Raw genomic sequence first — 25,540 nt, 5'->3', positions numbered from 1 at the left:
TGTCTAAGTACAGGCCAGGGGCCTCATGTGTAACGCCGTGCGTAGAACTCGCACTATAACATGGCGTAAGCACAAAAGCCGAAATGTGCTTACGCACAGAAAAATCCAGATGCAGGAATCTGTGCGTACTCCAACTTCCACGTTCTTCTGCTACATAAATCCCGATCAGCGTGAAAACTAACGCTCGTGCACGCGCATTATGTAACGCCCCAAATCCTCCCAGAATTACACCTATTTGAATATGCAAATCAATATAAATCGCCCTTAAGTGCAGCCTTCTGTGAAAAGACAATGGGAAAAGCACGGGGAAAATATAAGAATTTCAGCGAATACCAAGTGGAAAAGGAAAAACATACTATTTGTTCAAATAAGCCGTGGTATAATCAACAAAAGGAAGTTGATCGAGTGGCATAGCGTGTTGGAGAAACATGAAAGCTCACATCCACAAAAAAGAAGTCACATATCAAAGTCGCCGTGGAAAGCCGAGTTGTAAGCCCACTGTCTGAGTGTCATATGAAAGCTTATTAGAAATCTCGACATTTCCACTTTAATCACGTAGTTTATTTTGTCATTAAAGTAGAACATCATAATATTCACCTTAAAATTGTTTAATTAGCCAGTTTTTAAAATCACATCGTAATTAAAGTAGCACGTTAAATGCTTTGTTTTGTATTTGATTTTCTATGTGCTCTATGTGTGTGAATCACTACTTGCTTCTTAAACCGGCTCTCTTCCTCCAACTGGACACAGAGTCCATTACATTTGTGATATTACAGCTCTCTGAATAACTAAAATACTGAGATGTATACGTGATGTCATTTTCATGATGATAGGAGTTAAAGAACGTTTGTGCTCATGACACAAGCATTTAACTTTTGCCGAAATTTGTCGCTGCGTTTTTAGCTGTGTTGTTATTTTATCTTTCTGTTTTATATTCAATATACAGTATATTGGCGTAGCCGTCACTGCAGTCAGTGCTTTTCTTTCCCCAAGTAACTGATCGCCATACAATCAGCTCTGTAATAGACATTAAGCCATCTGTAAGCTTAGCGCCGATTCTTGAAAACGTTTAAAGAACATTGAAATATTTTCGTAGTACATGTTTAATTATTCTATCCTTAAAGACACTCCCAGTGAAGAATATAGATTATTTAAATGAAGTTAAAGTTTTATCTGTATAATTTAACAAACATATTTTGCTGCATTTCACCTTAAAAATGATATCGTTATCATATGTAAATACCCGCTTTACAAAGTGGCTCAGGTTGTGCGATATTATAACTATAGTGCAAGTTTACAGTGGGGTTATTGTACTTATAAGTACAAACAGTACTACAAGGAGCACTTGATTGGCTGCATTTAAAGAACTTGGGATTAAACTGTTTTGAACCGCGAGGTCCGTACAGGAAAGGCTTTGAAACGTTTTGCCGTGGCAGAGACAGCGTGTGCTTGAAGCTGTATACCGATAATTCTCTTTCCGATCAGCTGCTGCTGTGATTCACACTCAGATACAGTGATATAAATACTCCGAGTGGTGCAGTGAGAGAAATATGGAAAAGATGATCCGCTGTGGCAACTCCTAACGGGAGGAGCTGAAAGAAGAAGAAGAAGAAGAAGAAGAAGGAGAAGTGAGAGTAACAACGCTAAAGCAGTTATGGCATTTGGAATACTATGGCTGTTCCCTGGACCATTATATTGTTACGAGTTAATTACAATCAGATACATTACTCTAATAAACAATATGCAGTTAGTTTCTGTGTATTTATAAAGCCGCATCATGAAAATAATGAGTAATCACACAAGAACAGTACCATTGCTTTGACGCTGGGTGCCGCCAATTTGCAAAACCAAGCGGAGAACTTGCGTACGACAAGGCATGAGGTACCGTGGAAAAGTGCGTGGTTTTACGCCAAGTGTAGGTTTTATACATTGCGATTTGAATGTGGAAAAGTTCTTACGCAACATTTCTGTGCGTACGCACCGTTTATACATGAGGCCCCAGGCCCAAACATGTTTAACTTCAGGTGGAACACCTGTTCTGAAGCGCAGATGGTATGGCTGCTGACTTGGTAATATTTTTATTAGTATGTTTTATCCTAAATCGATTTTATTGTTATAGTGAATCTTCTGGGAACATTTTCAGAAAGGTATGTCCATCCATCAGTTATCCAACCCGCTATGTCCTAACTAAAGGGTCATGGGGGTCTGCTGGAGTCAGTCCCAGCAAATACAGGGTGTAAGGCAGAAACGAATCCCGGGCAGGGTGCCAGCCCACCGTAGGGCACACACAAGGTATGTTTCTGTTATAATATTCTCTGAAAGTTCTTCTATAAATGTGCATATTAATGAAGCAGTTGGCAAACAGATTTTATGTTTGTGTCCTTTTTCTTTGTATTTCCTGACATCAAACAGAGTAAGGGCCAAGTGTTTTGAAGTTTATAGGATCACACTTTGTCCTAGAGATGGGCTTTGCACTTACAATATTTTGTTTTAAGTTGTCTCAGTGAAAAAAAAAATATTTGAATGTCTTTTAGTATTGTTTATTTCATCATATGTACAGTATATCTATCTATAACATTATTCTATTTTCCTTTACTGAATATAATTTAAGCATGATATGGAAAAATTTTTAAATCTTGTAAGATGTGTTAATGAATTAATTGCCTAGTTTTGTTTATGATTAATACTGGAGAGCTATAGCTTTTTTAAACACACTGGAAATCCATATCTAAGTTTTGTAATCTGAATATACATACTTGGTGAGTATTCTTTAATTAGTTAGAGTTTGAATTATATATAACACACGTTAAGGTAGCTGCCTACCTTCTGTGGTAGGTCTTGCACAGTAGAATCAGGCTGTGGGTACTGGTCTTATAAATAAATACTCATTCAGCACCATAACTGCTGTTAGTTTACAGATGTGTTACTTTTTTTAGGCTCAAAGCTGGAAAACTTCATCAATGCAGAGACAGAAAATAAAACATTTTGATTAATTCAAACCAGACACAAAAATGATCCAGTCAACGTTAAACATGTACTGAATATATTCATGCCTAAATAAAGACATTGCTAATAAGAATAGGTAAGTCATATTCTCAAAATTAACGCATATCATTAAAGAAATGTCAAATTCATACTCACCTCCTGTCCCAATCAGATCACTCTTAGGTGATTTTACTCCTTTATACTCATACTGACACCAGTATCTCATGGATATTTCACCTTCATGCCTTTCTATTTCAAAGTTAGCAAAGCTCTGATTCTTTTCAGCCATTTTGCTCTCAATAGATTCTTCTTTTCTCTCTTGATACAAGTGGAACAGTACGTCAGTAACATTAGAAGGAGCTTTACAGAGGACTGACATCTTACTTTCTTGTACATGAACTTCTGGTTTCTGATTGACTAGAAAAGTATAAACAAATGAAAAAAATGACATATATATTGAAATATATATTTGCTACTCTCTGTTTTCCACCATGGCCAAATATCAATTTCATACATAAATATCAAAAAATGTGCCAAGAATCTAATGTCACAGGCCTATTTTACCAATTCATACTGTATGGGCAAACATAAACACACACAATTGTGAGATGATCCATCAGTCTATTATTTGGACTATTCATTTACACACCTGCAGTCATTCATACTGGTCATTTAAGAGTTACCACACAAAATTTAATGTATATCTCTGGAATGTGAAAGTAAATCATAGAAAAACTTTGCAGACATGGGGAAATATCAGACAAGCTATCTGAGAGCAGCACTAACCACTGTGTTCTCCAGCATCCCTTCTCTTTATTACAATATCTAATATTCTGATAGATTTAGACTTGTATTTTGCTGGTTGGAAAATGTAATGTTGCTGGTAGGGTGGGTAGGCTGTAATGAACTGGCATCTTACCCCACATTGGTTCTTGTTCTGTGCCCATTGCTTGTGTGATCTGCTGCATTTCCCTAAATTTTGTCAGACTTTATTATGCAGTACATTCTGCTTCATACTCTTTATTTTTTCTCCTATTGGTTCTTGCCAGTATAGCAGCTCTAGCAGAGTTTTATGTTTAATACTAGCACCACATTTACTATCATTACTAACATAGCAAAAAGCCCATTTACTATAACGGGTACAATGGCAAGTCTGTTTCGATTACTTTGTGTATTTAGGAACCCTTATGTCGCTCTTTCTTTGTGCTTCTTGTTTCTTTAGTCTATCAGACATTCCAGCCCTCTTCTGGATGCTGGATGACATTAATCCTCACTTTGGAAGCTGGATGCTGGATGTTTTGTCACTTTATAAATAGGAGAGGCGATTATGATGTTATTCACCACTGTAAGATGTGTGGTTTTTATTTTTACATTGCCCTATATTGTATATGATTAATTAGTAATATCATATTGGTGTACAAATTACACTGTATTATGTTAGCAACATCTACAAGAGGGGCTGTCATCTGTTCTGTGTGTAAAGATGCTGCCTCACATTTTTTGGGCTAGTTTTGAATTCCTGTCTGTTCACTATCTTCGCAAAGGTTGCATATTTTCCCATTTGTTGCATGACCAGTTTTCCTTCTGAATCTGAAAATCATGTAAATTAGATTAATTTCCAATTTTTAATTAGAATGGTACTGCGAGTGAATGTGGATGCGGACTTGAGTGTGCTGTATGTGTGTGTGATCGAGGGCAGCTATTTCAGAGTTACTTCTTTACTTGCATTCAGTGTTTTTGAGAGAAATGGATATGCAGGTTGCCAAACCTAAGCCTTGAAAGTAACAGTAACTTTTCTAACTTCATATCAACCCTTATTATTAAATGAGAGTCTCTTGAATTATATGACTTTCTCTGCCTCTTGGGCTACTATAACAGAAATGAATATAGAACTGTTATTCCCATATGGAGTGCTTGAGAGGCCATGGTGTAAATTTTGTTTTTTCTGGGAAACTATCTCCCATGAGGGGCTCCATATATTCCCTTTTAAGATAAGTGATGAAAAACATTTAAGATTATGAAGAATCTATTAATTTCCTACCTTCTTTATTTCATTGTAACTACTTGCCCATTAAGAACTTTTGATTCTTAATTGTTTTTTAATTCCTAATCAATTAATGATTCATACTTTGAAAATTAAGTGAACAGTTAATCAGATTAAATTATACAAATTTAACCAGGCTGTGCTTATCATACTGTAAATCATAAGCCACCTTTTCAGTGCACTTTCAACAAATGATTCTTTTATTGGTTTCCAAGAAAAGAAAAAAAGTACAATGATGAAAATATGTGGCAGCAGAATAATCAGCAATAAAGAGCAGAACATATAATTAAATGACAGAAATTGGTTGGAAAAAAAACTACAGACAATGTAGACATCAAGGAGAAGGACAGAACCTTCTCTTTCTTCTCCTCTGTTCCACTGTTTCGCTTTCTTTAATTCAGTTTGAGAATCTCTAGAGGTTAGAATTTTAGTATTTGTAGTAACTGTAGAACAGTTACAATTGTAGCATACTACATTTGATAATTTTTAATAAATGGCTTTCACTTATCTCTCCTCATATGTAATTAATTGCATTTGATGTTTAATTAGGATATCCACCAATATCTACAATTGCCATGTTAATTGGAGTTCCTAGAGTTACCTAAACATATCAAGTTTAAATTTGTTAGCAACAAAATAGAAATTTCCCGTATTTTTAACAGTATTTTGAAATATAGAAGCTATCTGAATTATTATTATTGTTTCCGTTATAAGTAACAGATACTGAAATACAATTAGTACTACTCTATAATAATCATGATTGAGAGGCTACTCTGAATTTGGAAATTTGGACCAGAACTTCCACATTTATTAAAACAAAAGAGACAAATTTAAACTTATTCCAGGAATATGTGTATAAAGTACTGGAACACTGGAAGTACTGGTCACTGCTTTTTGCAGATGATGTAGTCCTGTTTGCTTCATCAGGCCGTGATCGTCAGCTCTCTCTGGATCGGTTTGCAGTTGTGTGTGAAGCGCCTGGGATGGGAATCAGCACCTCCAAATCTGAGACCATGGTCCTCAGCTGGAAAAGGGTGGAGTGCCCTCTCAGGGTTGGGGGCGAGATCCTGCCCCAAGTGGAGGAGTTCAAGTATCTCGGGGTCTTGTTCACGAGTGAGGGAAGAATGGAGCAGGAGATCGACAGGCGGATCGGTGCGGCGTCCACAGTGATGTGGGCTCTGCATCGTTCTGTCGTGGTGAAAAAGGAGCTGAGACAAAAGGCAAAGCTCTCAATTTACCGGTCGATCTACATACCTACCCTCACCCATGGTCATGAGCTGTGGGTAGTGACCGAAAGAATAAGATCACGAATACAAGCGGCTGAAATGAGTTTCCTCTGCAGGGTGTCTGGGCTTTCCCTTAAAGATGGGGTAAGAAGCTCAGTCATCCAGGAGGGGCTCAGAGTAGAGCCGCTGCTCCTCTGCATCGAGAGGAGTCAGATGAGGTGGCTTGGGCATCTGATCAGGGTGCCTCCTGGATGCCTCCCTGGTGAGGTGTTCCAAGCACATCTAACCGGGAGGAGGCCCCGTGGAAGACCCAGGACATGCTGGAGGGACTATGTCTCTCAGCTGGCCTGGGAACACCTCGGGATTCCCCCGGGAAGAGCTAGTAGAAGTGGCCAGGGAGAAGTCTGGGCATCTCTGCTCAAGCTGCTGCCCCCACAACCCGATCTTGGATAAGCAGAAGGTGATGGATGGATGTATGGATCTTTAATTACTCTAAACTGGCTGTTTGCAAGTGATTTCACCCTGCAGGCTCCTCTAAGATTGGTTCATGCTTTGCTTTTTGGAAAGTCTCCATTTTCTTATGGCTTTAAATTCATATTAACAGATTCAGAAAATGAATTGAAGGATGGATATACATAAGAGTAGAGTGCTCTCTGATATCTGCCTAAGAACAGAATAATACCAAGACAGGTTTAAGGGATTTGCAGCGAATGATTTAATTCAACCAAAAGGAATTTAATCAGGGTATGAGAACAAAAGTAAGAAAGGAAATAAAAATAAACCTACTACCCTCAGGGCCTTGCTAAAAAAGGCTTTCACCTCTGACTATATGGCGAGATGGCTTGACAAGCTCATCTCCTGATTATATTGTGAACACGGTGAACGCAGCCCCAAGAGGATCTGGCTGTCCCTCCGGAACCCCCTCTTAAACAGTGATACAATGGGAAACAAACACAGCTTTTCATCTCCTCTTTGCGGATCAGCTGCTAGCCTGCTGCTGTGTCGCACGTTCTGCAGTTTCGAACATTTAAAAGACCACACTGCGGCTGTCCTAGTGTCTCACTGCCTTATCTCTCTTTCCCAAGACATTCTCTGCTTTTTTCTTTATTATGCTGTATTTGAATAAAGTTTCTGTTTCTTACAAACCCTGAATGACCTGTGCAACTTTGTGACCCAAACGTGACAAGTGTTAGAAGAAGTGGGGTTGCACAGATGAATCCTCTAGACGATGTGCTTCTGGGGGCTCATCGATGATGTGATTTTCAGTAATGATTGGCACACGCATTTGGAACGGCTTCAGGCTGTTCTTGACAGCTTGAGGCAGGCTGGTTTGACAGCTAACCCTACGAAATGTAGGTAGGGTATGTCTGAGACTCATTATGTGGGTTATTCTATGGGCAGGGGGTTGGTTCTACCTCATCTTAAAAAAGGTGGATGAGGTGCTTGCTTAACCATGCCCAGAGAGGCAGAAACAGGCTTGAGCATTTCCGGGGCTTGCTGGTTATTATAGGAGTTTCATCCCTGATTTTGCGAATAGGGCTGCTCCTCTTTCTGATCTTACGAGGGACAGGAAGAACCGCTCAGTTAACTAGTCAGACGATTGTGAAAGATGCTTCTGTGATTTGAAAACTGCTTTGTCTTCTTACCCAGTTTTGAATAATCCTGACTTGTCTAAAGATTTTGTCCTATACATGGATGCTCGTGTGTTCGGTTTAGGCACTGTCCTGTCTCAAGTTTTCAGGTTTTTTATGGTGAAGAGCAATCATCATGTTCTTGAATAGGAAATTGCTTCCGCAGGAGGCTCTCCATTATTATTTATGTAAGTTTACTTTAGTGACTGATCACGCTCCCTTTCAGTGGCTATACCAACAGAAGGATACAAACACCTGTCTCACAAGATGGTTCTTGAGCTTGCAGCCGTTTAATTTTAGTGTCCGTCATCAACCTGGCTCTGCACACATTAATGCGGATGTCCTGTTGCACCTGTCTGAGCCCGGTTTTGAGAGTCGCTTAATTCACACAGATGTGAACAAAGCTGAGGGAACGGGTGTGAACACGGTGGACGTGGCCCCAAGAGGAAGTGGCCGTTCCTCCAAAAACCACTCTTAAACAGTGATACAATGGGAAGCAAACACAGCTTGTTCTGCATGTCGCGTGCAGTTCTGAACATTTAAAAGACCACAAAGCAGCTGTCTTAGTGTCTCACTCCGTTGTCTCTCTTCCCCCAGACATCCTCTGCTTTATTCTTTATGCTTTATTATGCTGTATTCGAATAACGTTTCTGTTTCTTGAAAACCCTGAATGATTAATTTCTGGCGTGAGCCTTGATATCAAATACTTCCAATGCAGATTTTAGGTTGGTTGAATGCTTTATTTCCTTATTAGTAGGTTTCTTTCTATCAAAGATATAAAGCATACAAATTGCTTACTAGAATTCCCCTTCCCTCTCTGTCCACTGTACAGTTTTATAGTCAAATTCAAAAATCTAGTGTTCAATTTAAATAACTAGAGGAGAGCAAAGCTCACATTTGCTCACCTGACCCAGTTAAACCTCTCTACTCACAACATCATGAACGCACCCACGGCTGCAAAAAGAAAAGCAGATAAAAATATCTGCATAATGCTTCAAATTGACTCACACCAAGACTACCTGTATGCAGTTATTTTTATCTACTTGTACCAGCTAACTGAGAACCTGATGGGGTGGAGACCTGGGACTTTTGTCAGTAGTCAATTTGTTTTTGAGCTGCTGGACAGTTTGGTCATTAAAAACTGCACAAATCTGAATCCATGCAAATCCTCTGCATATATGAAGTCATTTTATTTATAATTTAATTTCATAATTAACTTCCCACCAAAAACTACTTGAAATGTAGATACTTAAGAATTTCAAAAAATATCCATTTTGAAAAGTATTTCTTCATTCTTGTTAATCACTTAAGCCAAAAGAAAAAAATACTAAAAAAAACACATTGAAATCCAAATAGCTTGCTGCTGGTTCTTAAATTTATTTTACTTATTTCCTTTTTTTATAGGAAATTATTCTTAAACATTCCTAATATATTTACATGAACATAATGAGAATGACTAAATATAAATCAGCTAAATTCCAATAAATACTTTCAATATCACTACATACAATAAAAGTTGTATGAACTATAAAAACTATAAAATAATACAAAAGACCAACCATGAAAACTTGCTGAGAATTACTGTACACCTTAATAGATTCAGTACTGTTTGACTTACCCAGTACTATAATGCTTGTGTAATTGCTGTACTGTGAATGGATCTCCAGGCTCATATTCAGAGTGTAGTCACACCTTACTTGAATCTCATTCTCCATCCCTGCAGTTCGACCTCCTAGCAGTTCATGTCCATTCACAGACAGCTCACACTTGTTATCTTCTGAGCTCTTTGACTTGAATGGATGCAAATCGTCATCTCTGTAGAAATGGCAGTGAGCTTCAGGGAATGTTTGAGGCAATTCACAAGTCAGCGTTATTGTTGAATCGTTTCTAGTTATGTGAGACGTTGCACTCAATGCAGGTCTGTTTAAGTTTTCTGTAAATATAACAATGGATATGGCATCTATAAAATACAGCCCAATGATCATTTCTATTGTTGATTTCCAAAAACCCCTTTGTGAATCTCCTTAGTCTAATGGCTAGCATAGTCAAGAAGCCAGACTGTCAATTTATTGTCTAGCTGTGGTCCCTTAAGAGCACAAGAGGACTCAATGCCATAGAAGTCTTTAGGGTTGAATATGCAGGGTAGAGAAAGACAGGTAAGAAGTTACAGGTAAAATTGTACAGCTGGCTTTGACATTTCTTTCGATCCTACATTAAATAAAGAAAATAAGAGGTGAGGCAGATCGGGATGCCTCTTCTTTATATGGTCCAGGGGAACAAGTATGGACTGAACAGTACCCCCCCCTGGGATGCTAGATGGCAGTCCCCCTGTGTGGCAGTGGTGCCTCGGGTTCCCTAAAACCCGTTTGGAATCTGGGGGTGCCGCTAGGGAGCGCTGCAGTTGTTCCTGAGCCCATGTGGGTGGCTCTTTCATAACACTCGGAAGTGCATCCAGAAATAGGACTTCTGGGTGGGCTAAAAAGGAGCCAGCAGCCAGAGTCGGGAGGTGGGAGAGCTTGACAGAGTGGAGTGGTGGAAAAAAGAGAAGAGGATTTATTTATTGTGTGGTACTGTGCTTGTGGGAATGGGGAAGACATTGCTCACAAGGGAAGAAGAAAAATAAAGCATTTATTTGTTTTATCAGTGTGCCTCCTGCATCTGTCTGCGTTGGGTTAAGCGCTGGTATAGTGGCTTTTGTCACAGAGTCTAGATAATACCTTTCATGTTAGGGTTAATATGATAGAACAATACCCATTAGAAGGTATAGCATGTATGAATTCAAAAGCACAGTGACTTAACTGTCTTATTTGCATCATTGTACTGTACTGTAATAATACAAGGAGTAGTCATTTATATATATTTACAGGACACAGTATAATTCAAAACATTCATTCAGTTTAAACTGTGTCCAAACTCTTTCATGCACAACGTATTCCCCTCATCAAATTCAGATCAAACATCACAGTGGACATTATCACCCAGTGAGACAGAATGACACCAACCAAATGATGACATGTTTAAAATAGAAGAGTGACTTCAAAAATTCAGTTAAAAACAAACCAAAAGGGACAACATAAAGTGGTTACCATGTTTTAAAAGTTAGAATTATTGCTGATATGCATCTTAACAACAAAAACCTGCAGTTATTGTCATTGGAGAAACTGAACCTGCAACTTTGAAACGTGCAGTTCTTTCTTTGATTCAGGCTCACTGCTTGTAACACCTACTTGGATTTTTCTCTTTAAATTTAAAGGTTATTGTAAATTTTTTTCGAAATGATGCGTTCTGCATTCATTAATCTCTTGTTCTCTGTCATTTGCATTTGGAATCTGTGCTTTCGGTGCTGTACTCACCATTTATATTTAGTGTCAACTTCCTGCTGCGGCGTGATGTCCATTTGTCATCATTTCCTATGACTTTAATTTCACAGCTCACATTCACCTGAGTGACACTCTTCATTGTTCTTTGATCCAACAACTGGTACCCAAACAAAGTAATCACACAGGCTCTTTCTTCTGTGATGTATACCTCCGAAAAGAAAAGAGCTTCATTTTTATAAAAATAACAAAATCCTTTAACTGCCTGGTCCCCTTGACATTTAATCATGATAGATTCAGTCTTCTGGATTTCTGTGGTCAGGAGTTTGACTTCAGCATTTACTGAAAAAAAAAGAAATTATTTTTTAAATCCTGAGAATAGTTTGTGAAACATACATTTCTGGAAACTCGTTGTGTACTCCATAAGAAATGGAATTAAAGCTTATATTTAGAGATCTTAGGATTAATTCTAAGTGCTGCATAGAGTTTCTTTCTTTCTTTTTCTCTTTTTTCTTTTACTTTCTTTCTTTCTCTTTTCTCTTTCTTTCACATTTTCTCTTTCTTTCTTTCTGTTTCTTTCTCTTTTTTCTCTCCCTTACTTTCTCTTTCTTTCTAGCTTTCTCTTTTTTCTTTCTTTCTCTTTTACTTTCTTTCTTTTTCTTTCTTTCAGTAAATATGCTTGTCTGTTATTAATGATGCACAATTTATTAGATATTCTAGATTTTCTATGGCTGTCAAAGAGCATATAGAATTTGCTGCTGACAGGAATGAGAAAAAAAGACATCTCCCTGTCGGGTACATGGCTTGTGTATATTTATTTATATTATATGTGGAGAGGTTTTCAGCTGTAGGTTACTGGACTTTTACAAGGCATCTTGTATTATAACTTTAAAAATTCCCTCTTCCCATTTGCATATTTTTTTCCTGTTTTACAGAAAGCTTTCACTCTAGATTATAATAGAGCTTTGAATAGTTACTTCTGAAAGTGAGTTACGTTGAAAGAAATAACCCTTTCTCATCCATAATAATCCATATCTTTTAGACTGCAGTACTACCAAAGTGGTCAAACCCTCCCCAACATCATAACCAACAACTATATAAATGTTGAAATGAGTCAATATTTATGTTAGTATTTACTTTCTGTTTTGCAAATTTAGTATATATTATAAAAAATTTGTGTGCTGAACAAAAGTGATCTCGAAACACATTAAGTTAAAAGTTAATACCTTCAGATATGGCATTTCTATTTGTACTTGCGTTATAAAATGGCTTTGAACTGTGATTATTAAAAGGATCTTGTTATACTATCCGCCCCCAAAAATCCTGCTAATTACAGACTGTAATTTAACAAAAGTGTGACTTAACTCGTTTGTTTATTATTCAACCCTTTAATTAAGTCTACATTTATAATTGGAATGATCCTTTTTGTTTTTATTTATATGCATGCCTGTAACATTATCCTTGATTTTTTGTAATATGCATATTTTATGCTCTACACATATAAAAATACAGTTTAATATTATGTTCAAATGAAATAATTTAATACTGTTATCATTTCAGATTATTTATATGCAGTACATTTGTTGAACTTGTTATTATTGTTGCTTTTTATTCATTTATCATCTGTTCATTTATTATCATGTGTTCACTTGCCTGTTATTTATTTTTTATTGATCTATTTAGAGAATACTTCATTTCTTTATCATGCCTTGCACTTACCCTGTTTATGAATACGTTGTGGTTCTGAGGAACATTGTTTCATGCCACCATACATGCTTCAATGCTGTGTATGTGTGGTATTACAATAAAGCCACTTGACATGTGACACTTGACACTTTATTTCTAGTGATGATCAAAGTGTTCGGGTGTTCGGTCCGAACACATCGCGATGTGTAATGTAAGTCAATGGGTGACAACCAGGCACCCCCTTACTCTGAATAGGGGAGGGTGCCTGGTACATTGGAAAAGGTCAGAAAGTGACAGAAACACCACCCAAATGGACTGGGAACAGCATGGGGACAATGTCTGGATGCATCTTGGACTCCCAAGTCGCTGCTGGGAACCAGTTTGTCCGAGTTGTAAGCCACTTTTACAGACTGACAAAGACACGCCCAAAAACCCCCAAAAAAGCAATTTTACAGGAAAACTGATGCTCTGAAACATTATTTGCCAGTGCCTGCAGGTGAGCTGACGCTCTAAAACACTGGCAACCGGTGCGCAATTTTTCTAGGGGCGCCACGAAAACTTTTGTAAACTATTTAAAATTGCTAGTGTTTTGGAACTTTTGGTTGATTAAAAAGATAATGTTTAAAAAAATATATATATGTTGGAAAAACTGATAACGGAACATTTACAGAAATGAAGTCTAAGAAACGCGAGAGACTTCAAATGATCGACAAGGAAATGCGCGTCTGTCTTTCAAAAATTGATCCTCGCATCAATCTCATATGTGCTGAAAAACGATCTCAACGTTCACATTGATTAAAGATTTATCCTTTGATTCCTTTATCAATAAAATGTCTTTCAAACTTGTAAAATTAACTGGTTTTATTGGCGATTGTCCATAGATTGTGTCGTCACGACTTTATTTATGTACAGTTCCTCAGGTGCGCCGCAAAAGAAAATTTTTGGACTTAGTGCGATGCAACTCGAAAAAGGTTGGCTTTCACTGGTCTAAAACATGATATGGGAGTGCCGGCAGGTGAGCTGACACTCCAAAACATTATATGCGAGTGCACGCTGTTTAGCACCCAATGACTGTTTCACAGGTTAATAACGACAGTAGTCGGGCAATTAGTTCAAAGCTGGTCATGTTATAAACTGCTGCAAGAAATACACCGAAGCAAGCCCGTGCTGACCCAGCCTGATGACATCATCATTAGCCGCGCCAGCCCGCTAGTTAACATCCCATAACATCTTTCCCTTCTGAACAAAATTGGCCATCAAGTGTATAACTAGAATTACCATTGATGCCAAGTAAAGCTATTATTATTATTATTATTATTATTATTTTTAAACAATGTAATAGCAACAATAACACACGAGTAGGAACAAAACAAATTACTGAGAAACAACTTCAAGAACAAGGGGGGGGTACATCACAAATTGACTCTGTTGGGAGGCCTGGACACCCGACCAAAGCGTGAGATGACGGTGGTATGCGGTGGCATCACTAACATCAGCACAGGAGTCATGAACAGAGGGTGTTGTTGCTATTGCAGAAGATGACTGCTCCTCCTCCTTGTGTTGCTCTGCCTTGCCATTTCCTTACGATTGACTGAAAGTTGACGAAGTTCCAGACTTTAAATCTGAATTTTGCATAGAGGACTCTGCAGGCCTCAAGTCCACCCTATTCCGACGATACAGTGAGCCATCTACTCCTACTAAGTAGGATCTCGGGGCTACCTTCTGCACACAGGATCCCAGCTTCCAGATGCCCGTTTGATCACCTGGTGGCGGCTTCATCCGAATTGCTTCCCCCACTAAGAGCTCTGGGAGATCTTTTGCACTGCGACCATAAGTAAGCTTTGCTATCTGTTTTCTCTGACGTAGTTTCTCCACAACACCTGTCACAACACTGGGCTCTAACAATGAATTGGTGACTGGAAGGGCAGTCTTCAAATGCCTGGACATTAGGCGCTGTGCTGGGCTACTGTCCATTGTTTCAGTTGGTGTGTTACGCCACTGGAGTATGGCAGTGCCATCACGCAGTGCTTTTTTGATCAGATTCTTTGCTAGTTTCACGGCAGCTTCAGCCTTGCCATTAGCCTTTGGGTGTCGTGGGGAAGATGTGCAATGTTCAAATTCCCATGCTGCAGCAAAGCGTCTGAATTGAAAACAAGCAAACTGGGGCCCATTATCGTGATTACTCTATCAGGCTGACCATACTGGGCAAACTGTGCCTTACAACGTTTGATGGTTGTTTCTGCAGCCAAATCAGGTAAGAGCTCTATCTCCCAAAAGTCCGAATAGTGGTCAGCCAGCAGCAGAAAATCTTTACCATTGTGATGGAAGAGATCGATGCTGATGATTTGCCAGGGTCTGGTAGGAAGTTCATGAGACATCATTGTCTCTTTTTGCTGCTCTTTAGCGTATTCATTGCAGACTGTACATTTGCTCACAAAGTCTTTAATCTCACTCTGCATGCTGGGCCAGTATAAGGTGTCACGTGCCTGTCTGTAACAAGCTTCTCCACCAATGTGACTTGCATTGATTTTGGGATAATCACTCTCTGACCTTTATAAAGCACGCCATTTTGCATACCGAGTTCTTCCCTGTATGGCCAGTATTCTCTGACTGCTAAGTTGGTGTCTTCTTTCAGGTTTGGCCAGCCTGTTAGAACTGTGGATTTAAGCGCTTGGAGGTTTTCATCTTTTTCTGTGTGCTGCCTTTTTTGAGTAAGGCGCTGATCCATGACATTGAGATAATCGGCCTGATTCACGTGTTCGAGATCGAACTGCTCCTGCTGTAGCGCACAGACTGAGTGCCATGCTTCACCTGAACCACTGTTCGTGTCCGCTGTAGTGGCTCTGCTGAGGGCATCACTCAAAAACATTTCAGGACCCGGTTTATATACCACTTTGAGGTTGTAATGCTGGAGGGCAAGCAGCATACTCTGAAGACGTTTTGGTGCACAGATAAGGGATTTACTGAAAATTGAGATAAGAGGTTTGTGATCCGTTTCTGCTATGATTTGATCTCGGCCATATAAGTAGTGGTGAAAACGCTGGCAAGCAAATACAATACTTAGGCATTCCTTCTCTATCTGTGCATAGTTTTGCTCAGCTGAAGTCAATGCTCTCAAGCAAAAGCAATGGGCTGGCCCTCTTGCATGAGGCAACAGCCAAGACCGTGTTGGCTTGAATCGCCTTGGATGGTAACAGGTTTAGACACATCATAGTATCGCAAAACTGGAGTTGTGGCGACAAGCTTCTTAATCTCTTGCACAGCAGCTTCATGTTTGGGAAGCCAGTGCCAAGTTACATCCTTGCTCAAGAGTTTCCTTAGGGGCTCACACACTTCTGAAAGACGTGGTAAAAACTTGCTCAGGTACGTGATGAACCCTACAAATCGTTGCACAGCTTTAGCATCTGTTGGAGTTGGCATTTCCATGATTGTCCGCACTTTTTCTGGATCAGCTTTTAAGCCACTGGATGACAAAACATGTCCATGAAAGCGAACTTCAGGCACTTTAAAGCGCAACTTCTTAACGCTAAGCCTCAGCTTGACCTTTCTGCATCGCTCCATGAAAGCAAGCAGCTTCGCGTCATGGTCTTTATTAGCCTCGACATCAGTATCACCACAACCTACAATGAGGATGTCGTCTGCAACTGGCTCCACACCCTTGAGCCCTGCCAACAACTCATGCTGCTTACATTGGTACACTTCTGGTGCAACACTAACGCCAAAGGGAAGCTTCAGCCACCTCTTCCGCCCCCAGGGTGTCCAAAATGTGGTCATGAAGCTACTTTCTTCATCTAGCTTACACTGGAGAAAGGCATCTCTGGCATCCACTAAGGTAAAGAGCCTAGCCTTAGGGAGTTTGTACAGTACATCCTCCAGAGTGGGCATAATATAGTGAGAACGTTGCAGTGCTTGATTCAGAAATTTTGGATCTATGCACACCCGCAATTTATCAGGCTTCTTCACGATTATCATGTTGCTGATCCAATCAGTTGGTTCTGACACTATGGTAATATGGCCATCAGCTTCATATTTGTCAAGCTGGGCTTTAACAGCATCCTTCATAGCAACTGGCACATTACGTGGGGAACATTGAACTGGCTGTACTAACCTGTCTAGGTTGAAATGTAAAGTGCCTGGGAGGTAATCGATTGGTCCTGTGAAGACATCAGCGTACATTTTAATCAAGCTACTGCAGGTGAGGGGCACAGATGAGGCACTGTCTATGAGGTGTATATCTGCTGGAATGGTAAAGCACATTAGGCCAAGCCTTTCACACGTTGAGCCTGACAGAAGAGGTTTCTGACTGCCCTCTACGATCTCAAACTCCAAACTATGCTTACGACCGCGAATGACACATTCTGTGTCAAAGAGTCCTAAGGAGGTCATTGTTTGACCCGAGTACAGTTTTAACTTGGTATTACTGGGACGTAGTTTTGCTCTTGGTGCTAATCTCATTTTGTCATTTAAGCACATAACATCACAAGTGGCCCCAGAATCTAATTGACATTGCTGTAGTTTCTTATGAAGCTGCAGTGTAACAAACCACTTCTCACCTCTAGCACCCATAGTGCCAATGCGTTCAGTAGAATAAACATCATTATCAGCACAGCTGCCTGCTTGGTTTACCTCTGGTTCAATGGTAAGAAGTTTACCTTCCATTTGTCTTCTCTTGCTTTTCAGGCACACTCTAGCGAAGTGGTTGGCTGTTTGATATGAGTTGCATGTTTTTCCATAGGCTGGACAGTGCTCCCTCCCACGTCCATGTGGACTGCCACAATATTTGCATGTCGGTCGATCTGTATCTGAACCTGAAAACTGACTTGCCTGCTTTGCTGCGGTGATGGGTGGTGACCTCCTAGTAATTTGCTTCGAGGTGGCATTAACACTATCCATGGAAGGTTTATCCAACTCCATCGACCTAAGTCTCATGTCAGTGAGCTCTGCCGATTGACATGTCTCCACGGCCATGGCCAAGGTGAGATCTCTCTCTCGTAATAACCGTCTGCAGGTTGCTTCATTTGTTATACCTAGCACAATTTTATCGCGAACAAATTCGTCTCTTAATGCTCCATACTCACAGGTGGCGGATTTTTCTTTTAACCGTGTAAGAAAACTGTCAAATGGCTCCCCTTCCTCCTGCTTGCAACTCCCAAATACATAGCGTTCATAAATCACGTTCTTTGTAGGTTTAAAGTGCCCCTCCAGTGCATTTAGAATAGCCGTTACATTGGACTGCTCTGCTGCTGAAAGATTCAAGTTGTGCTTGTACACATGTCTGCACTCTGCGCCCATGATTCTCCGCAACGTAGCCATTTGAATTGCGGTGTCCTTCCTATTAAGCTCGATAGCAATGGCATAATCTTCAAACTCTGACCTGAAAACATCCCAGTTTGTGCCCAGGTCGCCACTCATTTTCAATGCAGTAGGAGGCGGAATGTGTGTTGCCATATCCGCGGATAAGTGCGACTACTAACTTGAATTGATTCGAAGCGGTGCAGCCCTTGTCTGTGTTTAAGATGCAAAAGAAAATCAGTGCGTTTTTTAAATCTTCGGAGCAGTGGTTAAACTTCTGACACCATGTTTCACAGGTTAATAACGACAGTAGTCGGGCAATTAGTTCAAAGCTGGTCATGTTATAAACTGCTGCAACAAATACACCGAAGCAAGCCCGTGCTGACCCAGCCTGATGACATCATCATTAGCCGCGCCAGCCCGCAAGTTAACATCCCTTAACAATGACGTGTTCCGGCCATTACAGTGAGGGCAGTACTTACCTGTCCCTTTATTGGCTATCTCCAACTCGTGAAACATGCGGGGCGGAGACTGGAGCACGAACACATGTGGTGCTTGTTCGAGTAGCGCCATGCTCCGGGCATAGCGATGCTCGAGCCGAACACATGTTCGGCCGAGCATGCTCGCTCATCACTAATTATTTCCCAACAGCCATCATTTTTTACTGCCATCAACGCTGGTTCACACTGATCTCATAAAATACTTGGCCACTCATAAAGACATATCTGGTGAACCATAATGAGTAATACAAGAATTTTATTTTATATTTATATTTTATTTATTTAGCTCCTATAAAATGAGTATTCATGTTTTTTAGATCAAATTTATATTAAATATAATTAGAAATAATCAGTAACAGGAATAAATACATACATAAAAGAAATAATAAACCCAAATAGTGACCAATATGCATATGTCTCACACTAACACCATATTAGACATTTTTGCTAATAAAGGATTTGACTGGGGAAGTGTCTGAATCATAGTTTCTAAAGGTCCATTTTTTAATTTTTTTTTTATTATTTAGTAATGTAGGTGGCTATGAATGAATTAAATTCTAAATAGAGGTCACTGAGTTCTTCAAAGAGATAACTTCGGGAGCCTTCCAACAATGGTGGCAGCTACTGTACCCAAGCAGATGAACATACAATGGTGTACAAAGAATGCAAAGCCTGAGAGGCTAAGGAGAATCAGACTTTGTGGAAAAAGAAAAGTTGTAATTGACAACATCACACACAGTATGTAGAAGAAAGCTGGAGCAGGATCTAGAAGAAAGCTAGAACAATACATGTGTTGTGAAGCTTTGGCAATATACTTGAAAATTTAAATTAAAGCACTCAAAATTATGATGTGGGGCGGCACGGTGGCGCAGTGGTAGCGCTGCTGCCTCGCAGTTAGGAGACTCGGGTTCGCTTCCCGGGTCCTCCCTGCGTGGAGTTTGCATGTTCTCCCCGTGTCTGCGTGGGTTTCCTCTGGGCGCTCCGGTTTCCTCCCACAATCCAAACACATGCAGGTTAGGCGGATTGGCGATTCTAAATTGGCCCTAGCGTGTGGGTGTGTTTGTGTGTGTCCTGTGGTGGGTTGGCACCCTGCCCAGGATTGGTTCCTGCCTTGTGCCCTGTGTTGGCTGGGATTGGCTCCAGCAGACCCCTGTGACCCTGTATTCGGATTCAGCAGGTTAGAAAATGGATGGATGGATGGAAAATTATGATGTATAGTAGCATTCATTTCAAATTGGCCAGATCAGTTACATTTTGAATTGATTTTACTTTTTTATCTGATAGAAGTTATAAAGTTATATCAGTAGTACTAAGAAAGACAGAGTTGAAAGTCAAATTAAATATGAAAACAATGAAAATCTGAACACTGAGAAAAAAAATAACCTGTGTAAGTACCTGTAGCTTTTCTGATACATTAATTGTATGTGTTAGCTATCTTTAATTATCATTATAACTATAGTTTTGACCAAAATTAAACTCTTGGTCCAAGAAGGAATACTAAAGGATTCATCTGTGGGCTGAAGCTACCAGTAGGTGTTGGCAGAGTACATGCAGCATATGTCTGTGTAGGTAAGGACAAATAACATCAACTGTTTATGCGTTCCTCTTCCTGTTTAAAACACCAATATGGTGTCCTTGAAGAATAAGTAATTGATGTCCTAAAAATTAGGAGGCAGGCAAGTGACAAGCAGCTTTTATTTGAGTGTAATTGAGGTTGCAGTACTGACCGAGGACTAGTAAAACATATTTGCACAATGGTAGCCACTGTATTTTTGTAGTTTCCCCTGAGTCGGGTTATGAAATGTCTCAAACAGCATAAAGGAAGGGAGATGCTACCAGAGTTAAGTTTCATATGAATAAAATAAACTCAGGTAGTAGGATAGGTGGGCAAATATTGGAGCAACAGCAAATTATTGTAATAAGACACAAGAGGAAATAGTCTTACCTGTAATTTAGGAAAACATTCAATATTTGTTTTGTTTCTTTTCCTGTCCGGTGCAAGTTTGTGTATCTGTGTTGAAACACTTTCATAGTATATTTACATTACAGTAACGCCACCGTCCTAGTTAAAATTGAAAAGTTTCATCAAGTGAAGCTGTTACCAATATATGTTCTGTAATTAATCTTTACAGTTATTATTCACATACCTGACTGCTGCACTTTGACATTGTGATTGTCACTTCTTTCAGAGGTTGTACTGTTAATAATGGATTCATAATCACAACTGTAATGCAGAATGCCTTCACTCTTTAATTCCACATCACCCAGCAGCTCATCTCCTCTTGCAGTGAAGTCACATTGGTGGCTGTCTGAGCTCACTGATCTGAATGGCTCTGATTCAGCTTCTTTGTAGAAGTGGCACCTCACACCATAGACACACTGTGGAGCTAAGCAGCTGATTGTGTGTTCATTGCTCATCTTCTCAATGACATTGGGTGTAAACACCATTTTAGCTTTCTGGAGCTGACAACCAGTACTACCTACAGCACAAAAGCAAAAAATTATTCATACATGTGGGCTATGATTTAGCTAGACCATTTTTTAGTTCTTCTAATATTTTTCATGAAAACTATTTAGTTGAGTAACTGCTAATATAATTATTATTATTACTATTATTATTTTCTTCTTATTATTATTATTATTGGAGGATGTATTTAGCTCATTTGGTAATTTTTCTTGTGTGTCTGAATTGCACTATGTCTATCAGCACAATGGAGGGGATGTGATGTAGGGTAGGAAACAAGCCACAATAAGCCCTAAGGATGAATTAGATGTTGATTATGATACAAAACAAGACAATCATTCAGTTATTTTCTATGAGGGAAAACAGTCTAATGTAGGGACATGAATGACAGTCTTGTAGATTTTGAGCCAAAAGTTGGCTTGTGTGTAGTGCTGCCAGAATAAGCTCCAGCAACCTGCACTAATCCTTGAAGTTGATTAATTAGGTTTGTGTATTGTGTATTCAAAAATCATTTTTAATCTTCCTAAGAGCATTGTGAGAAATACACCTTGGCACACAGTCATTTTCAATACCTTCAAAGAGATTACATTAACTTTAAACTAAAACTAATATATCTACTAGTGGGATATTGTTATTAAGCAACCCTACAAATAAAGGAGTAAATTTAAAATCATATCAAACACAGTTTCCCTGAAACAATAGTAGTAGAATTTATGCTCACAATGAGTAGAAATCCACTCTCTAAGGGATGCATTCTTTATTATTTTGTAATAGATATGGATGAATAGAATTTAAAACTGTACGCTAAGGACAAATCATTAAGCTCAGAAAAAAATCAATTAGTATTTATATATTTTTGTTTACATACTGCATGGTAATTTCGCATTCAGCATTGTGCTGAATTATTATTGCTAGTTACTTTTTACATTATTTTAACTATATCTGTCATGATTAGGAGTTAAAAGGGGTGAAGCTACCAAAATGAACCACAAAAGTAGGCTGGTCCAGAAGATGTTCACCCCAAAGCAGCTTGTCCTCCCAACTCCACTGGCTGGCTTCGAACTAACTACGCCCAAAGATGAGAAAAATGGAGTTTAAGGTTTAAAATGTACTTTAAAGTCCCAAAATATCCTCTCAATGGAGATAAACTGGGATAACTTTAGCTTGCAGAGATATACTGAAGCAAAGACACTTTCTAAATGAAAATATTTATCAAAAAAAAAAAAATAGAAATAAATAGCATTGCCAGTATATTTATTAAATATTATTTAAAACTGTGCAGTTGTGAATCTGGTTAGGAATGAACATTGATTTGTGTGCATATAGAGGTACCCCATGCTGTTGGCATCTGAATCTGTGGACGTCATTGGTCATTTCATCCATCACTTAAGCTTTTACATCTCGAACTGACAGTGAATTCTAAACCCAATTTCATTAACAGCGAATGGTTGGCTTTAAAATCATGAGCCATTGGTATTTCACAAATCTGTCACCGTGTATTCATGGCTATTTACTGTATGGAGCTTGCTACGGATCTAAATAAAAAAGGTTCTTTCTGGATCCTTCATGTGGATGGATCTTTTGGGATCCAAAAATGGTTCCCCTATGGCATCCAGTATATTCATTCATCTGTTTTTCTGCTATTATTAACACGGCTGAAGTAGTAAGAATTCCCTGAAAAAAATATGCTTACAAAGTTTCGAAATGAATAGATGATATAGTCAGTGTGAGGAGATATCAAAAATAAATATAAAAGAAGAGCATATGTCTGGTGATCTTATTCCTTAATATGAGGATCTCATATATTAAAAAAGAAAAATGTGTTTGAAATTAAATAATAATTTTCTTAAAGTTTTTGCAAGGTATGACAACAGAGTGCACTGGCTAGATGTTTCTTACATTTTTTAGTTATTCCTGCAGCCTTGAACTGTCATATTATCAGGAGGAAATGGAGTTCTGTCACAGACAGTAAAATTGCATGTATTAAGTTGAAAAGTACACCATAAATAATATACATTCTGTCAACTATGAAGAAAACTGTGTTTTACACTTGCAAGAATGTGTCCATGTGGGTATTGTTGGTGTGACAAAAACTGAAAGGGTAATTGCTGAAAAACAAAGTTAAAAAAAAAATGACAAAAAAACAAAACTAAAAAAACCCGAAATAATTTAAATTAGAAAATGATGAAAAGCTAAAACTAACAAATATCTTAGAACTAGAAGAGCAATGCTGTTGAGTGACATAGCTAAATCTGGCATCTTGTTAAAGAAATTGTTGATATATAGAATTTATTAACTTAATTTACAATAATTTATGTATATAATTAATCTACAGTTATATCAAATAATTCAGTATATTCATGCACTTGAATTTACATACATGCTGCTTTATCATGGAAAGGCCTTTGCGGATGCCTCTCTTCAAAACATAAACCTCTTTCCATATGTGCATATTTTTCTTACTTTAATTTGCCCGGTGTTACACCTACCAACTTTTGTGGACATACAGTTCACAATTGCAATGCACTTGAACCCAGGACCTTACCATCAGTAGTTTCTTAAAGCTTCACATAGGTATGACTATCACTGTAGAATTCATATCTCCCTCACCTCTGATTGACCAAGCTGAGAAAGGAACTTGGCCCTAGCCCCAGTGGTTAAATAGAGCTAACATGCAAGCTGGGAAGCAGGCTTTGATACCGTTAATCTTTAAGCATTGTTTAAATATCTAGTCCCATAAAAGATAGCAAATAAAGTGCAGCTTGCTTGTTTAACTTAGAAACATCTTATGAAACCATGTGTGCATTATGGTGTTTGATTTAAACCAATACTTACCCTATATCAGCAAAAACATACACAACCAAGCAACCCAAAAACACTATAGAATTACAGTTTTGTTTTTTAGACTTTCAACTTAAAATAATTATCAAAGCAATCAGATAAATCTAAAAAGAAATACAAAATCATTAATAGACAAGGTACATTTTTCAGTAACCTAATAAGCTAATTTAACATAACAGCCTGTCTTAGGATATATTAAAATATTCACTCCTTTTGTGGAGTTTTTTTGCATTAATTATATCCAAATACTGATAACATTGAATACTAAAGGAGAGCAATTATATCACTTGCCATATCTATTTGCCTGCTAATTTACAAAAAAAACTTTATTTATGAAAAGTTAAACTATAAAAGACAACATTGCTCTCTTTTAGCATTTGGTGTCATTTGCATCCGTGTTTTCACTGGTCATTGCACAATCATCAGGATTTGGTTACAATTAAGATTGTAAACTCTACAGAACAGGATGAATTGAAAACAAAATGTCAAAAGAAATGTAAGCAAACAGTGCTTTACTTTATATTAAATTTTCATGAATTACATAGAAATACAGTACATGTAGGTCAGCGAACTCAACAATGAGAAAGTAAGAATACTTTCTTCAAAACTGCAACCAGTAGTAACCTTTAAAAACACTATGAAAGAATTTTGTTGTGACCATGTATCTTTAGGCAAGGACAAAATCTGCTCAACATAAAAATACTGACAAGCATAAAATCATCGGTTGAATGAGTATTTTTTCGAACATTTAATTTAAACTTCAGAGAAGGCATTCATACTGTGAGCTGGACTGTCTATAAAAACATTAGAAATGACACGATCCAATCTGTTTATTACAATGTCTTCAATAATATACTCAATGAAAACACTGTATCCAAAACATTATCCATTGATCTGTCCATTTTAAATCGTAAGGAAAGGAAAAGGAGGAAATGAAGCATTACCAACATACCTTGTCTGGGTGAGATCATGAAAATGATGTCCATGGCTGTAACAAGATCATAATATCATAAAATGTAAGACTGAATGAATATTTTTAAAAAATAAAAAGGGGATTATTATTATTATTAAAAAATAAATGTGTGGATACTTACTGTATAAAAATAAACTTTTAAAGTTATGCATAATAAGTTGTAGAGAGGCCCCCTTGTGTGCTGCAGCTCATTACAAACTGACCTCTGTGTTTAAGAAAGACTTTAATCTGCATAATTTGGGAGTCAAACAGGAAATTAGCAGATTGATCAGCAGATAATATTAAAAACTGTGCATTATAGACTTTGTCACAATTTTCAGTTATTTTTGTGCTTTCGTGCACACTGCAACCACAGGATAAGCTAAGTCGCAGCTCAATCAACAAATAGATTTTTCTGTGTTACAGCCAAGAGTTTATTTTTTCCTGACTTGTATTTCTTTATTTTATCATTGTTTTTGTTATTTTAAGTCACAGCTCAATTAGCAAATAGATGTTGCTGTGTTACAGCCAAAAGTTTATTTTTCCCTGACTTGTGTTTCTTTATATTATCATTGGTTTTGTTAGTTTTGAGTTATTATTTT

General features: G+C 38.3%; 1 protein-coding gene across 2 annotated transcripts in view; it reads right to left on the bottom strand.

Annotated features, from left to right (window-relative positions):
- Positions 1-25,136, bottom strand: part of LOC120539811 — a 40,572-nt gene extending 15,436 nt beyond the window's left edge. For both annotated transcript variants that reach the window (XM_039770193.1, XM_039770192.1), the window contains exons 1-5: positions 25,081-25,136; positions 24,939-24,974; positions 20,829-21,161; positions 11,240-11,545; positions 9,505-9,819 (exon numbers count right to left, since the gene is read on the bottom strand). In XM_039770193.1, the coding sequence (XP_039626127.1) occupies positions 9,505-9,819; positions 11,240-11,545; positions 20,829-21,161; positions 24,939-24,974; positions 25,081-25,111 (1,021 nt within the window). In that variant the 5' untranslated portion in view covers positions 25,112-25,136. The remainder of the gene's footprint in view (positions 1-9,504; positions 9,820-11,239; positions 11,546-20,828; positions 21,162-24,938; positions 24,975-25,080) is intronic.
- Between the last annotated feature and the right edge of the window lie 404 nt (positions 25,137-25,540).

This window comes from Polypterus senegalus, chromosome 11 (assembly GCF_016835505.1).
Source record: "Polypterus senegalus isolate Bchr_013 chromosome 11, ASM1683550v1, whole genome shotgun sequence".
NCBI classification, from domain to species: domain Eukaryota; kingdom Metazoa; phylum Chordata; class Cladistia; order Polypteriformes; family Polypteridae; genus Polypterus; species Polypterus senegalus.
Note: the sequence above shows the minus strand (reverse complement) of the source record. Positions and strands in the feature narration are given on the sequence as shown.